Source organism: Lampris incognitus, chromosome 3 (assembly GCF_029633865.1).
Source record: "Lampris incognitus isolate fLamInc1 chromosome 3, fLamInc1.hap2, whole genome shotgun sequence".
Lineage (NCBI taxonomy): Eukaryota > Metazoa > Chordata > Actinopteri > Lampriformes > Lampridae > Lampris > Lampris incognitus.
In genome coordinates this window covers 95,023,357-95,041,367 of record NC_079213.1, presented here as the reverse complement: position 1 = coordinate 95,041,367, position 18,011 = coordinate 95,023,357, and the positions used below count along the sequence as shown (strand labels likewise).

Below are 18,011 nucleotides of genomic sequence, written 5' to 3'. Positions count from 1 at the left end.
GTATAAATGCGTGAACTATAGTGTCAATTTTCATAATCTCTGCATATCCTACATTAACGTGGGGATACCCCCAACAGTGTTAATTCTGCTCATGAATAGAAGTAAACTAGGCTATAGGCTACTGACAGTTGTTCTATGCAACCATGAAGGCAAAACCAGATTGATTCAGTGATACAATAACACACCTACACATAAACAGAGACGACATAAATCATAGGCTACAAGTTTCACGTTACAAGCAAATATTTGTCATCTGTTCTGTTTAGTTATGTGTCTCCTGATTATAATGACAATGTTTTGATAACACAAATGTGACAGAAGATAAATTACCTTCTTCATTGGCCCCTTGTCTGTTTGCTCGAAGTCCGATGATGTGTCAGAAAGAATCGCTGGGACGTCTGCTGCCATTCTTTCAGCTGAGCCAAGGCTATGTGGTAATGCGCCACAGGAAGTACTATCTCGTGCTCACGAGTTAGTATCTTATGCTCACGAGATAGTTAACAAAACAAAACAAAAATTGCCCATGTCCTTTTAGGGGCTCCGTACATTTCCCCCTCCAGTCTGTTTCGCCTTTGGCTCACTGTCTCTCCTGCCTTTGAGGAAATTCTTTCTGATGGGACAGATGAAGCAATAATTCCCACCGTGCGCGGAGTTTGCGGGGGGGGGGGGGGCACTGCCCCCCTGGTGGCTGAAACGGGTAATTGCATTGTTTCAAAAAAGAGTGGAATAATTACGTTTGGCATGACCAGATATTTTGAATAACACAAAACAACGAAATGGTACTAGGTAATACATCTGAGTTCATATACTGCTTTAGTAAAAAAAAAAAAAAAAAGTTCAGGGCTCTGAGTCATGTGACGAGTGACACGTACGCTAACGTAAATCGAACCAGCGATTCTCAGCTAGCATACATGGGTAATAACGTTGTAGTTATCTAGTCGGCACGAAAATATGGACATAAGGAGATTTTTAAAACGTCGAGCTCCAGACGACACAAATGGTCAGCCATCGGGATCTAACAAGGATACAACACAAATATCACTAACCGATGATGACGATAGGCAAAACGATACTGTTGTGAACTTGGAGGAAACTTGGAGCAGCTCTGGATTAGCAGCAACTGCTAGCAGTCCTGACGGTCACCCCGCAGACGCACGAGCCGAACTAGGTAACACAGATGATCTTGGAGAAAACACGGCTGTCCTCAGCAACCTACTCTGCCCCAATTCCCCTCAAAATGTTTTGGAAGTACAAAACGATCGTTTTCCACTTAAGTCGAACACTTCCTTAATTCCTGGAGATGCCGCTTTGATTTAGGACTTTATTTACGTTGGGGCTTAGTTTAATGTTTAAGTGTCGGGGCATTCCGCCACCTTGTGTCTATTGCGTTCCCAGACAGCCGTGCCGTGATTGGATTTCATAAAGGCGAATTGTTAAATTGTTACGATGTAATTTCAAATCTGCTTTAAAAATAAACATATATGTTTATTTAACATGTTTGTTTTGTCCATATCTGCTCGTGCTGTGTTCCCAGGGTGGTAGGCCAGGTCTCAGCTGTTACAATTAGTTTTTGTTTGTTTTGCCCCCCCTGGCTCGAATGTCAAACTCCGCCTATGATTCCCACGTACTTTGCAGCAAGTCTATTTAGGACTGGAAATGTTTTCTTATGCTCTTTGAGGAAATTCTTTCTAATGGGACAGATGAAGCAACAATTCCCAGGTACTTTGCAGCAAATCTATGTAGGATTGGGGATGTTTTCTCATGCTTTTTCCACCAAAGTAATGGGTCCTCCTGGTCCTGGGGAATTAGCTTTTCCAAGTAACAACGGATTTCAATGAGTGCATCAGTGCCTGTTGGGCTGACAGAACTTGAATGTCAAAATATGCCCATATCCCTCCTTTTGCTGTAGCTGTGTCAGAGCTTGGGGTAGGTGCAGGAGTCACTGGCAAGGCCGTGCTTGGGACAGGTGGGGAGGCAGAGCTTGGTATTGGTGACTCTGAAGTAGACCGATGGACTTCCTGCACTTCCGTAAGAATTTGCTTTTTCATAGTTTCTACATTGTCTCTGTCACATGATGCAAGGTTTTTAAACCTCATGTCTAGAAACATGCTGGCAGCGTGACCGTGAGAGGTTTCAATCTCAAGGAATCTACGTTCACATTGCAGTGCCAGTGCTCTGGCAAGGGAGCTACCTTGATGCTCAGTGGCCAGATCTGCTCTGAGAAGTACTGACACAAGACGGATCACTTTTGGTGGACAGACACATATGTTGCAGCAGAAACTTCCTGCATTACCTCTTCAAAGGGTCTCAGGGTCTCAATGGTTAGGTGGATCACAGACCGCTAGCTCTTCAGTGCTTAAGCACAGGTTATTCTTTCCAGTTATACAGAGGGCTGTGGTAACTGCTTCCCGCTGCTCTTGGAGTCTCTCCACCATATAGAATGCAGAGTTTCACCTTGTTTCTACTGACTCAGTCGGTTTATACTCTTCCACCTTCAGTTGCTTTTGCATGTTTTTGAGCTTCTCTGGCTTTCATGCTGTGGTGGGAAAATGATACAGTGCTACTGCATTTTTCCAGGAGCGCAACACAGCTTTAATTCCATCTTTTACCACCAAGTTTAAGGTGCGGGCAAAACAGGGGTAGTGCTTCCACCCAGCCTTGTGCACTGCAGAGACCATATTTGCAGCATTGTCTGTGACAACTGCTACCACCTTCTGGGTTATTCCCCATTCATTTGTGATTCTTTTTTTTAGCTTTAAGCTAATGGTGACAGCTGTACACTCTCCATACAAATAACAGGTTTCTAAAATAAACATTGCATTTTCCAGCTGTCAATTAAATGACAGGACACAGCTAAATATGCCTCTGTGGACCTTGAAGTCCACACGTCTGTTGTGAGAACCACAATGTGCACGTTGTAAAGTTGCCCTTACTTTATCTTGATAGTCCTTGTACAAGTCTGTAATTGTACTCTCCATCAAGCATTTGTGGCTTGGAATTTTTTAACATGGACCAATGTTCTTGACCTATGCAATGAAACCTCTGTCCTCAACAACTGAGACTGGCTGGAGGTCCCTCACAATCATCTCTCCCAGGTGTGTTGTAATCTCTGCAGCTCTTTGGGAGTGATCTATGAAAAGGAAAAAATGATTGCCCTACAAGCTACACTTTATATGGGCACTACAACTCTAATACAACCTAAAATAGCTTGATTAAGTAGCTACAGGCAATTACTTAACATTTAAAGTGTGTAATTTAATCCAAAACGTGTAATTACTCCACTCATCCCAAAATACATTATGCACCATTTGATAAAAGTGACACATTAGTGATCAAATGATGACTGACATAAGAGTTATATTCACTGAAGATAATTCCTGAAGGTATTAGCAACGTGAGACCTTTACCTTCAATAGGGTAACATTTAAGATAATCTTGTTTTGGAAACCCACAGCAAAACATATTGGGTTTTTTCCCCTCCCTTCTCAAAATGGATTATCTGATTAAAGAAATCAGGTAAAGGTGTTGACATGACTTTTTACATATTCGTATTGACCTTGCACTCCTAGCACACATTACAATATTATGCTCATCAAGAAATAACTAGTATTTACTGCTTTCTTCTGAAATGCTTAAAATAATCTAGTGTATAAAGCCTGCGTCTCCACAAAGCTTCCGTCAGAGACGTCTGCCTCACTCACTGTGGGAGTGTTTGGCTGCGTTCTCTCTGCCTGCCTCTTCTCGTTTTTGCTGTAACTCGCTATGTTCATTTGTGTGACAGCGTTTTCCAAGTGTTTAAACAGGTTTGTGGTATTGACACAATACCCTACTGATTTTGACACGTCACATTTTGCTTCATTTGTGTTTACTGTCATGAAATAGCACCAGACAATAGGGATGGGAAGATCGATACCAAAGTATCGATATTCCGATCCCGAGAGTAAGCTTTTGAGAATCAGTCCTCATATTAAAAAAATCGGTACCAGGTACTGTCTTTAACACATTATATATGTTTTTTTAACTTTATTTTCATTTTATTGTTGTTTAGGATGGGCAGCACGGTGGTTCAGTGGTTAGTGCAGTCACCTCACAGAAAGAAGGTCCTGGGTTCGAGCCACGGGGTAGTCCAACCTTGGGGGTCATTCCGGGTTGTTCTGTGTGTGGAGTTTGCATGTTCTCCCCGTGTGTGCGTGGGTTTCCTCCGGGTGCTCCGGTTTCCTCCCACAGTCCAAAGACATGTAGGTCAGGTGAATCGGACATACTAAACTGCCCCTAGGTATGAATGTGTGTGTGTGTGTGTGGGCCCTGTGTGATGGCCTGGCGGCCTGTCCAGGGTGTCTCCCCGTCTGCCGCCCAATGTCTGCTGGGATAGGCTCCAGCATCCCCGTGGCCCTGAGAGCAGGGTAAATGGTTCGGATGATGGATGGATGGATGTTGTTTAGGATAAGGACTACTTTTCCTTCTGCCTTCTCGCTCCACTCCCCCACTGTTTATAGGAAGGCAGTGGCACAGCTCTGCACGCAGAGAAACATTTGCTGCCTGCCACAGCCTGCCAGTCAGTAGAGAAATCTGATCTTTGGTAGTTTATTTACTACTAATACCAAGGCTATTAGATGTAACTTTTTGGTATTTGCATTTACCAATTTTCACTCTAGAAAATCACAAATATTTCCGGCTTTTGTGTACACAAGAAGACTTTTCAAAGTATAGGTATCGGTATTGAGAGACAAGCCTTAGTATTACTTGGTATTGGATGGAAAAGAAAATCAGTGGTCTCGCCCATCCCTACCAGACTGCTACGTTTTCTTTCTGCCATGACTGACTGGCAGTAGTGACGCGTGAGTCATGAACGAATCATTCGAAACGAATGACTCTTTTTACTGAATCGGGAGTGACATCTCCTCTAGTGCGAGCTGCAAAGACGAAGCGAGACAACGTGTCGTGATAGCGCAATTCTTATATTAACTGTATTTGTGGAATAATATCAAGATAATTACTCTATTAACCTTGCCCAGTGAGAAAAGAAACCACTTTGGCGCTTGTTTCAACTCAATACTCTCTCTCCCAGCTTGGAGCTGAAGGTCTCGGCTGCATGAATCACTCACCCACAAGTCCCATGCTAGTCAGTAACCATCCATGAATTTTAATTTCTCCCTTTTTGATAGTTTACTACTACTCGATTCTGGCTGTTCAGTCATGAAATTCAAAAGTGTAATTTCTGATTAGCAGACTGTGTTGCTGTGGAAGCCATTATAGATGCCGTTCTGAGATAGGAATGACTGCTGTTAACATCTTTTAAGCAGAATGACGGACTTTTTTGAATGGAAAACAATAAAATCCTTTTAAATCCATACCAAACTATTTGTTTTTTTTTTACCAGTATTTTGTTTGAGATATTTCTTTACCTCAGAGTTAATTGTCTGATGCTGCAGTGTGTGTTAGTCAGCTGGTCTCGTACTGCTGGAGTTTGCTGCTCCGCTCATCTCTGAGTGATGATGTATAAAGTAGTCACACTATACTTCACGGTCACCTCGCAAAGGTAATTAAATACTTGCAATCACTCCCTTTTTTGAAGACGAACTACAACTCTTGTGTGTGTGTGCGCTAGACTCTCCGTGTGCTTCACTCCTCGCAGTTGAGTGTTGAACATTTTCATGGGAAAAGGGGCGGCTGGAAAACGGTGGATTTTTTTTTGAGCACACAACCCCCTGTGAAATGATTCGTTTCACTATCAGAATTTGATCCATTTGGCCCGATAACATTTGGAAAGTCTAGAAGAGCCGCACGATTAAATTATTTTATCCAATTCAAGTTAGCGGAGGAGGCCTAAACCAGACGTTAGCCGACTCGCTCAGCGCCGGTAGAAGTCACTGGTGCGCATGCTCTATAAGCGCGGGGGCTGGTTGGGGACCATCACTGAATCGGTGACCCAGAGCCTGACTCAGTGACTTGAATGACTCGAAAACCCGACTCTCTTTAGTGAGTGACTCATACAAACTCCATCCATCCATTATTTTAACCGCATATCCTACTCTCAGGGTCGCGGGGATGCTGGAGCCTGTTCCAGCAGTCATTGGGCGGCAGGTGGGGAGACACCCTGGATAGGCCGCCAGGCCATCACAGGGCCGACACACACACACACACACACATTCATTCCTAGGGACAATTTAGTATGTCCAATTCACCTGACTTAATGTCTTTGGACTGTGGGAGGAAACCGGAGCCCCCGGAGGAAACCCACGCAGACACGGGGAGAACATGCAAACTCCACACAGAGGACGAACCGGGATGGCCCACCAAGGTTGGACTACCCCGGGGCTCGAACCGAGGACATTCTTGCTGTGAGGCAACCGTGCTAACCACCCGTGCCGCCTCATACAAACTCGAATCAGTAAAAAGAGTCGAACATCCCATTACTAATTGGTAGGCTGTGGCAGGCAGCATCTGAGTCTGCATGCAGTGTCGTGCCAATTTATTTCTATATACTATGGGGAGTAGAGCAAGAAGGCAGAAGGGACAGTTGTCCCTAGCCTAAACAACAATTTAAAAAAAAATGAAAGTAAAAAATATATTATATATATATTCAAATCACTGGTTAAAGACGGTACCTGGTATCAATTTGTTTAATATGAGGACTGATTCTCAAAACCTAACCCTCAGTATTGACGTATCGATACTTTGGTATTGATCCGCCCATCTCTACCTACCACTGTTTCCCAAGAACCTGTGCACTGTGTACATACAATGGCATGCACAAGCAAGCAGACAAAAACAAGAAAACAAACGAGAAAAGGGGGGACCCCCCCCCTCCAAATCATCATTCAATATCAGATCCACTATACACAGACTAGAACAGGAAATTCACAACATTGAGTCCAATTTAATCACAAATAATCAGCATGAAGGTACACTGTTAAAAGGAAAAAAAAAAACAACAATTAGCTTCTTTTTAAAAGAAAGAGACTGTAAATGGGGCACTCATCAGGGCACGTTTTAGTTCAGCCAGAAACATGGATGCACCCGCAAAAATGTTCTTTAACCATAAAAAGACTGTTTCACAACGGAACTGAAATAGTCTGCCTTCACCTGGCGGATGGAAGAGCTACAACTGACCCTGCAGAGATGAAGATGTGTGCAGTAGATTTCTACAACTCCATTTACAGTTCAGAGGACTGCGACCAAGCCAGCACCAAAGAACTCCTACAGGATCTGCCCCAGCTTGGGACAGGACAGAAAGCTGTCTTGGACCAAGAAATTACTTTCCAGGAGCTTGCAACCACCATGGGACAGCAGACTGCATGATGAGCAACTGTTATCGATGGTTTGCCTGTGGAATTTCACAAACGTTTCTGGGACTTGGCTGGTAAGGACTTGTTGGAGGTGCTGTTGGAGCGTGTCCACAGTTAGTCATTTCCAGCCTTCCTGTCAGCATGCAGTTTTAACACGGCTACCAATGAAAGGTGACTTTGTGATGATAAAGAACTGGAGATCAGTAACCCTTCTGTGCACTGATTATAAAGTTCTTTCGAAAGCACTCAAAAAGACTGAAAGAGTATTTAGGGCTATTGGTTCACCAGTCTTACACTATACCCAACAGACCCATTATGGACTATCTTGTTTTTTTTAATGAGAGGTGTTTTTGATTTATATCTATAATGTCAATGTAGTAATTTTATCATTGGATTACAGATTTTGGGTTTGGTTAGGGGTTTATGTCACTGGTAAGGCTTCTGTATTACAATGCCTCATGTTTGGTTAAAGTGGGTGGTGGGTTAAGTAGTCTACTTCTGGTTATGGGGTGGGGTTGTACAGGGTTGTCCTATTTCAGGGTAGCTATATTCATTAGCCATTGAGCTACTTCTCTTCAGAATAAGAAATCAATTAAATGGACTAATTTTACCTGGTACTAAACAGAACTCATCATTAATGGTGTCAGCCTACGCAGATGATGTCAACATCTTCATCATGGATAGCCTACTGCTTTACAAGTAAGCTTCCTCAGCCAAAGTCAGTTGGGACAAGAGTGAGGCCTTGCAGGGGGACAATGGAGGGAGGGAGCAGCTCCCAGCCTGCTGGGTGGGCTTAGATGGGGAAAAGAAGGGATGAAGATCTTGGGGATTTTTTCAGGCAATGAAGAATACATCCATCCATCCATTATCTGAACCGCGTATCCTGCTCTCAGGGTCGCGGGGAATGAAGAATACAAAAAAAAGAAAGAATTGGGGGAAGATAGTGGAAAAGGTGTCTGCCTGACTGTTTTCATGGAAATGGTTGCTACCCCAGTTGTTATATAGGAGAAGAGTTCTGGTTGCTAATGTAACCTGCACGACAGGGGAATGGGCCTATGCTTGCGCAGGGACAGTTTACAGCCTAATGTCTAAGTTCAGTGGAGATTGGTGTAGGTTTTTTTCTAGAACAGATTCTAGTACTCACCCCAAAGACAACACACACACTCGTGGGTATAGTTTACAATAAAAAAAACCAATTTATTTCAACAGTTCAAAGTAAAGTTATTTCAATATCAATACTAAATTAGATGTGTTATATATATATATATATATATATATATATATATATATTTTACTCTATTATACTTTTTAAAAGTTCTTCCTAATATTCTATTTATTGTCTATATCTATCTATATTCTATTTTATACCCTTCTAATATATTACTTATGCAGCCATATTCTACACTAACAAATTAAAGAAAATAATCCAAAATAAAGTATGAGTGCACTCAAAGAAAATAATAAAGAAAAGAAAAGGGGGAATGATTCAGTCTTCCAATCTGTGCAAGGTGCAATGTACAGATCCTACCACAGTCACAGGGGCAAGTTAATGTAGAGGCGATGATGATGAATCCAAATCCAGGGCGATGATAGGGGCAATCCAAAGGGGGTATCGAAGGGTTCCAAACGGTGTAGCAAGGGGGGTTGTTCGGGGTACAAAGAAAACCAGTCTGCACAAAATTGTACAGATTCCTTATTAATTGCAATCTCTATCAAACAATTACAAACAAAATAAAAATACCCAAATCTAGAGTCAATTCTCAGAATTAAATCATTTCCTACATATAACTAATATGCGGCTGAATGACAACAGCCTATTGCTGTAAGAACAGTTAAAAACAATGTCATCGCAGCCAGGCTGCGGCACTATCAACGTGAATTCACGTCTAGCTGGCTGCTATGGGTTCCATGGATGCCATGTAGCCCGAGTTGGCTCGGTGGCTAGTGGCAACTGGAGCTTACAGTTTTTTTTAACAACAAGCATATTATTATATTAAAATGTCTAACAGTCCTACATCAAATAAACCCTATGGACCGGGTGTCCTGACTGGTTTTAAAGCTCTGAATCATATGGGAACTGCTAAGGATCATAGATATACGTTTTAGCTGGGTTAGCTTAGCTTAGCAACCAATGGAAAATTGTCAGTCTTTAGATTTCAAGATTTTAAACTCATCTCACCAGGATTCCAGCAGCGTACAAAACACAAGAGAAAAGAGTCTTCCTTCTTCCTTCAACAGGAGATCATCTGTCTTTGGATAAAATCAAGATATCCTACGTAAATGGCTATGATTACATGGAACACAGAAAGCTGTTTACTTTTTAGCTTTGGCTAGCGGCTCACCAAGGAAGCTTCGTGGGAGGGATCTTTTTTTTGTCGTAGTTCAAATGTCCTGTAGCTCAAATATCCGTAGTTCAAATATCAATAATTCAAGTATCCATAGTCAAAGTTGTCCGTATTTCTAAATATCCGTATTTCTCTTCTCTATTGTCGAAGGTTGTTCGTATGGTTTAAACTCTGTAGCTAGTGTGCCTCCTAGAGGCTACTCGTGGAACTACATACGTCACAGGGTACATGTAATCATGTGGGTTACACTAACAACTTAGTTGCCTTGACCCTATAGCGAAGACTAAATATTTTACTTCCACCAAGGGGCCTAGTTGAGAAGTCTATTGTGGATTTATTTTTTTGGTCAGAACAACTCTGGCTTTAAACACCTGCACTCTATCTACCAGTGCAGGAAGGAGGACATGGGCTCATTGATATTGCAGTCAGAGTAACAGCTTGCAAGTTTCAGGCTGCACAGAAACTGCTATACTGCCACGGAACCATCTGGTCAGACACAGCCGAACGACTGTGAAGGAACGCCGGCCAACTTGGTTATGATAAGGGCTCTTTGCAAGTTGGTGGAGTAGGTCTGTGTGTCCGTGCCAGGGCCCCTCAGAAAGTTTGCTGAAACCTGTACTCTATCGGACCAGTGATTAATGTGAGTGCATATTCCCTTCTCTGACTGTCTCTCCATCTGCTAAGGAGTGGCTGGAAGAGGGGGATCTCTTCCTCTCCTTTGCAGCTACAGTGTTGGGAGGGTTGGATTTCGTAGGCAGAACGGATGCATGTCACACTTACACTCCCTGGCAGGGATAAAAGCGTCGAGGTGGGCTGAGTTTTTGGCCCAGACTCTTCACCAAACGGCTGTTAGCGCACCCCCTACAAAGCATCCATCCAATTATGGATGGGTGACCGCCAGTGGAGGATTGGACATGGGGCGATAGCTACAAAAAGACACGTGGCACACCTAGATCCAAACACCGAGGAGGGATGTCTTCTTGTTTAGCGCGGGAGTCTATAGGTTGGTAGGTTTATTTTCACAGTTAGAGAAGTGGGTTTAGGGGTAGGTTTTAATTTTGAAATTTTTATTTTTGGTCCCAGGTATGGGGGTCAGGGGGCAGAAGGTGCTTGCCCAGCTTAATTTCTTGTCAGGAACGGTAAAACCATCAATATGGAAAACAAGGATCCGGAGTCAAGGGTCAGTGGGTCCTCTCCATGTGGTTGCGGGTCTGCTTGCTGCTCGTATCAGGATGGAATTTGAGCTTTATGAATGAACGGAGGCTCTGGATACTTTTTATTTATTTATTTGGGGGATGGGTTATGTTTTGTGTTCTGTCCAGGAGGACTGTTTAGAGCTTCACTTCTCTGCATTTTCAGTTTTTATTTTTTATTTTTTTTGTTTTTAAAATTCAAATGCTCTCTCTCTCTTCCTCTCTCTGTGGGGTTGATAGTTAAGGAGCAAGAATGTCAGTGATTCATTTGAATCGTTTGCTGTACAGAGTGTTCTGTACTAGCCAAGAAAATGCTCACTTTTCTGCTCTTTTTTTTTCTTTTTTTGAGAGCTATGATGTCTCACCTTTCCTTCTCATATAGCTTTGGGAAGCTGGCATTTAGCCACCCACTCACCCGTCTTCTTCATCTGGTTGCTTTTATACCTCTCAGGCAGGAAAAGAAATCACCCATAGATGATGCGTTGAAGACCGCTGGAAACCTATAAATGGCCAAGTCTGTCCTGCAAATCCAAGATACTGAAGACGTTTATGTCCAAAACAGTATGCGGGAAGCTTGTTAATATGCCTACAGAAACGAAAAATGTCTTTTGTCACTCGATGGGGGGGCCTCATTTTTCACTCCAAGAGAATTGTACATGCACACACACACACACAAAACACACAATGATAGGGCCGACTCTCCTTGTTTGTGTATTTGCGTGTGTGTGTATTGTTTGAGTTCATGTCTGTGGAAATGCATGAGAGAGAAAATGTGTACAAACGTATGTGTATGTGAATGTGTATGTGCCCACACTGTCACAATAGAGGCGGTGTTAGGTGACGGAGGGACAAGCAGCCCAAGTGATTAATGAGCCTGTTTAATAATGCACCATGTGCTACGGGCAGAAAGCAAAAACAATTGAGAGGGAAAGGAAGACAGGAAAAAAAAGAAGTGTACGAGGACCTAAGGCATACAGACACGGGCATAGAAGGAAAAAGGACTTCTGCAACAGACACTGAAAGACAGACATCAGGAACTCGCCCAGAGGCTGAGACTGACAAATCTAGGAAGAAGATAAGACAGAGAGGGGTTGAGAAACCCTGCGAGTCGTCTCCAGAGTGTGTTTCTACCTGATGGGAGCCAACGGAGGCGTTTCTGTAAGAGCGTTTGACATGGGCAGAGAACAAAATGTGGAAGAAAGGGTCTGTACCTTTATCTCACCGCCTGACTGTCAGTCAATCTGTGTCTGTTTCGCTTGTCTCTACATCTATCTGCCTCCCTGTGTGTCCTACCCCCCCTTCCAGCTCTCGTCTACTGTATCTGCACTGTCCTGGTCAGGGAGCGGCAGGACACACACACCGACAGATCTCAGCTGAATCAGCTTGGAATACACACTCATTTGCACGGACACACAAACAAGCGTGCCAACAAACACACAAACACATACACCCATGGTGGCAGGCTGAGTCTCACTGTGAGGCCCATCAACTTCAGTTAGTGCAGCTACTTAACAAAAAGCACTCAGGTGTCGACGTTGCGATATTGGGGTAGACATCGTAACAGACATGGTACACAGATGTTGTCACAGAGTCCTGAAATGCTTCATTTATTCAGTGCAGCTGAATATAGAGGTTATGTAGGCGTGCAAACGTCCGGTCTCATGTGACTGCGTAGAGGATTTCAAAGGACAATCGCAGCGTGTTTCCTGTCCCCCGTCTGCACGGACACTTAGCCACACACACGCACACACAAGCTCTCCCCTGCACAAGTGGATGTACATGCACACCTATGCACTCTCACACACATAAACACTTTCTCTCTCTCTCTCTCTCCCTCTCTCTCTCTCTCTCTCTCTCTCTCTCTCTCTCTCTCTCTCTCTCTCTCTCTCTCTCTCTCTCTCTGTCTCGCTGTCAGGCCTATAGGAACAGCATGAGTCCTGCTGCAGAGATACAATTAAGAGATAGCCTCCTGAGTCCTCGTATTGCAATAGGAGGGAGGGACAGAGGGCACAGGAGTGGAAACTAAGAGGTCAAAGGCATGAAAAGAGACTACTGCTGTTCTTTAGGAGGAGAGGCGGGAGAGGAGTGGTAGCTGGAGGGAGAGTGAGAGCAATAAAGCTCAAAAGAACTTAACAACAAAAAAAAACAAGAAAAGCTTATGCCGCTGTTACACTCAAGTGTGTACACTTCATGGCGCAGATTTAAAATGTAAACAAAGGGAAAGGAAGAGAAAAAGACCGGTATAAAAGAGTAAGAGAGAGACTGTAGAGAACACGTGAGAAGTAGAGAGGTGCAAACGGTATGAGAGGAAAAAGGTTGAGAATAGAATAGCATACACTTTATATTTGTCATTTGTACATACATACAATGAAATTCACTCTCTGCGTTTAACCCATCCTAGCTGTGTAGCTAGGAGCAGTGGGCAGCCGCTGTGCAGCGCCCGGGGAATGGTTTACTCTTGGTTTACCCTTTCCGGGTACTGACAGCAGAGTAGACTGTGCCCGGGGATTTGAATTCAGGGTTAACTTCTCCTAGCCTTTGCCTAAAGAGGCATCAACCCACAAGGCAGCAGGTGGATTTGAAATCAGAGTTCCTTTCTCCTATCCCAATGTGTTGGCTGGACTGGGCACCATGGGAAGTACCGTACAGGCATGCAGGAGGACCAGATCTATCAGTAGGGACGTCGTCCTTAGCCAAAGGGCCCTTGCTGAGGTAAGGCGCTACCCCTCTACAGCCTGCGGTTGCAGTTTAGCGTCTTACCCGGGACATAATCCGGCCAGTTACCCCAGAAAGGGAGATATACTGTATAATATAGCAAGGTCAGTGTATATACAGATTATCTTTGGCGTGCTCATGAGTGACTGTGCTGCTATTGTTGAGGTGGAGAGAAAAGAGGAAGTTTGAAAAAGAGAGAGAGAGAGAGAGAGAGAGAGACTGCAGATTGGTTGTTGCGCTTGTGTGTCAAGACAAAGCTATACAGATAGAAGCACCCAAAAGTTGTCTCTCTCTCTCTCTCTCTCTCTCTCACACACACACATACACACACACACACACACACACACAAATTGGTCCACACTGTGAACTTTATTTTTGCAGAGCATTATACGTATATAGTTTCAGAGCATGATAATCAGCAGAGATGTGTAACTTTATAATTCAAATTGTGCAAATTTAAATAATTGCTGTTGGATGGCATTTTATAATATTCATAATAGACCATTTTTTGCTGAATATACATTATGAGACTGGATATCTCAAGTGAAACGACATTAAGCTTCTCAACCGCAGAATATCCCTGGTTGTATTGAAAGTGCATTTTAAAGGGACAGTAAACGTAACGGCAATACATTCATGGGTTTGTAGCTTGTAATATTGACAGCCCATAAGGAAAGTAACAAGCACTATTTGACCATTCATGAAAAGTTGTGTACTTTTGTGTCATTGTTTTACTTCTACGCGGAGGCTGCCATGCAGCGTGCTGGAAGAGGGATGCATGACGTCACGTAGGCTCAATGCTGAGAAACCTCAGCTATGTGCCTCTTAACTAGAGGGGGAAAACTAAGCGTGTAAGCTGAAATCAACATCTGCAAACAAGATGGCAGAAGGTGACTTGGAAGGAAGAGGGGACAAATTAGACTAACAGTCTACTTTATTCAATTCAATTCAATTTATTGTCATTAAAAACAATGTGCAGGCACATGTTAAAAATGAAATGAGGGCTGTGGCTTCACCAAACAGTGCAAGACAGACACAGACAAACACAGCAAACACAATATAAGATATACACACATGAAGACCAAAAGCTAAAATAAGTTAAAAGAGAGCTGGAGTACAAAATATTTAAAAATATCTACAGACATTCAGTGGGTAGCCAGGTTCAGGTGGGCAACAGCTTTTGGAAAGAAGCTGTTTTTGAGCCTGGTAGTGCGGGCTCTGAGGCTCCTGTAGCGCCTCCCAGAGCACAGGGGGGAGAACAGTCCATAGTTGGGATGGGTGGGATCTCTGCTGATGCTCAGACCCCTTCGAAGGCATGAAAATGGTGTTTAAACACAAACGTTGATGTTGGCCTGTGGTCCCATATCACTTTTCTTTTTTTAATTTTCCCGCTTTTTCTCCCCAATTGTATCCGGTCAATCGCCCCACTCTTCCAAGCCGTTCCAGTCACTGTTCCACCCCCTCTGCCGATCCGGGGAGGGCTGCAGACTACCACATGTCTGCTCCGATACATGTGGAGTCGCCAGCTGCTTCTTTTCACCTGACAGTGAGGAGTTTCGCCAAGGCGACATAGCGCACGGGAGGATCATGCTATTCCCCCCAGTTCCCCCTCCCCCCTGAACAGGCGCCCCGACCGACCAGAGGAGGCGCTAGTGCAGTGACCAGGACACATACCCACATCCGGCTTACACGGGTGGGAGGCCGTAGGGACGCCCGACCAAGCCGGAGGTAACACGGGTATTCGAACCGGCGATGCTCGTGTTGGTAGGCAGTGTACCTGGGCGCTACCCTGGTCCTATAAAACTTTCTCTTACTTGCCATGTGGGGAGCCGACGTGACATCAGAGCATTTACACTAGACGGTTTCTCCTTATGGTGAACAAAAAATAATAATTAAGAGTGGCGCTCACAAAATTGTCGATGACGAGGAAATTCTGCTTACAAACAGACTGTGGGAGACAAATGTCTTAGTTTTATGAGCTCTTTATTGTCACATGCATTGTTGATTTATATCACAATTATCTTCCCCATTGTAATTTTTTGCCATAGGCTTACTTTTCCTCTAAGTACATCTTCACACTGCACACTACGTAGCTATACATCTCAAGGTACATTTATATTGTAACGTGCATGGATAAGTAGACACGCTGGCCGTAAGCTGGTGGGTCTGACCCTTTAGTCGAGCGGTTAGCGACGCCTCCTGCGGTGCGGGCGACGCGGGTTCGCCTCCCGGCCGCGGCAGTTCCTGTGGTTGCGTTGTCCCCCGAATTCGCTACAATATCACTTGACATTTATATCACTCAGCATCCGTCAATTAACAAACATGAAAGGGTTGAGCAACATCTGACACCTATGCTTTGGCAAAGGGTTCGCTTGTCTCCGTGGTAACAACACAACACCCAATTTGGCAAGTTTTGTTATTCCAGAGGGTGGCGCAGTGGTTAGCGCGTTCGCCTTACAGCAAGAATGTTCTGGGTTCGAGCCCCGGTGTAGTCCAACCTTGGGGGTCGTCCCGGGTCGTCCTCTGTGTGGAGTCTGCATGTTCCCCCCGTGTCTGCGTGGGTTTCCTCCGGGTGCTCCGGTTTCCTCCCACAGTCCAAAGACATGTAGGTCAGGTGAATCGGCCGTACTAAAACTGCCCCTATGAATGTGTGTGCGTGTGTGTCGGCCCTGTGTGATGGCTTGGCGGCCTGTCCAGGGTGTCTTCCCCGCTTGCCGCCCTATGACTGCTGGGATAGGCTGGCTCCAGGATCCTCGCGACCCTGAGAGCAGGGTAAGCGGTTCAGATAATGGATGGATGAAAGTTATTCCAGATTGGCCATCCAGTCAAACTGGGTAACAGTCTATGGTGGTGTCCACAACATAATGACGTTAAGGAAGTGTTCAAGTGATGAAAACTGTAACCCTTTTTCTCTTGATTGTTGGCTTTTAAAAGCTTTGAAATAGCAGTATAAAACATTTAGATACTGTCCCCAGAAAAGGGCACTGTGGTAGTTTGTTGGCTTTGTGTTAATTGGCTTTAATTGTGTCTTCATTGTTACCAAATTTACATTACATTTATATTCACCCGTTTAGCAGATGCTTTTATCCCAAGCGACTCTCCAGAGAGACCGCAATTAGCAGATAAATTCAAACGTTGGCACCAGCTGGAATCACAGAGCGCTATAGGATAATCATATAGCCACGAGTACGTGTCAAGACGAGTTTATTTAGTGTCGGTGTACCTTGGAGCATCGGGAGGTGGGAAATAGGAGAATCTAAGTACAAAGTAGGAGAGCATCGCCCACAAGTCAGACAAGTCTGCTATGAGTCAGAAGGACTACGTAAGACTTACGCCCCTTTTCCACTACATGATACCGGCTCAACTCGACTCGACGTGACTCGCAGCGCCGTTTTCCATTACCTTAACAGTACCCCCTCAGTGTGGCTGGTCGTCATGGTGACCTGTTTTTTTTTTTCAATTTCAAAAGATAACTCCGCTTCGACCGCTTCGGTATTTAAAAATGCCGGGCGATATCCATGGACGTATTATGGCGATATCCCATGCGCGGATTGATGACGCAGTGACGCAAAAATGATGCAGTGACGCGTCGCGTTTCTTTGACCAATCAGAGGTCTGTATTGATTTTGGTACCCGCGCCAATTTTTCTTTTTGAACCTCGACAAACGTGGTGCCAGAAAAGTGGTAAAATTACTTTCCGGTAATGGAAAACGTAAAAAAGGGCGAGTCGAGTTAAGTCGGTACCATATAGTGGAAAAGGGGCATTACAGAAATTTTAATGGTTTTTAAAGTGCAAGTAGACAACTTTTTCACGTTATTTTTGACCGAATATGTCTATTGATAATATGACAATATTTTGGACGTGACTGTTGGTTCTAATATTTGTTGTTATTGTTTTGGTCTATTACAGTACATTGATATTTTCCAATAGACTTGTTTTTAATCAGTTTTCTGGATTAAACCCGAGACTGCTTCAGTGAGCATTTTACTGTCACCAGTAATCATGGGGTTGATTTTTGTTGGTTTATTGAGATCTTTTTTCTTTTTTCTTTTTAATAAGTTGTAAAGTGCCTATCAACTCCACAGTAGACCTGTTAAGTTTCACACACTCCAAACTGCTTTAATCTCCATTCAGTGCTAAATTACGACCGAGGTTGCCACTTGTGTGCGTCATAAATCTTCGCCTGTAATTTAAAGTGACTACACCATATCTCTACATAAGTTTTCACTTTCATTTTTTTTTCGGTAAAATAAATGTTTAAACCCACAGATATGAGTGCTTTTGTATAAAAGTGTTGAAAGCTTGCCGTTTCTGTTATGAGGATTTTAATTGGTACCTTAATGGATGCATTAAGAGGTAGTGTCCTATCTTTCTCGAAATGACAAGGAATGTCATTGCGTTAAAAGCTTTTTTTCCAAGTGAATGTTTGATTGCTTTTTAAACGTCTGATCATTTTACGAGGTATACG

The 18,011-nt window shown here is 43.7% G+C and overlaps 1 protein-coding gene across 1 annotated transcript in view; it reads left to right on the top strand.

The window, feature by feature from the left end:
- Positions 1-371: 371 nt before the first annotated feature.
- ncanb (neurocan b) overlaps positions 372-18,011 on the top strand; it is a 180,721-nt gene continuing 163,081 nt past the window's right edge. The window contains exons 1-3 of the mRNA XM_056276867.1: positions 372-471; positions 1,910-2,001; positions 2,103-2,224. Of these exons, the coding sequence (XP_056132842.1) occupies positions 372-471; positions 1,910-2,001; positions 2,103-2,224 (314 nt within the window). The remainder of the gene's footprint in view (positions 472-1,909; positions 2,002-2,102; positions 2,225-18,011) is intronic.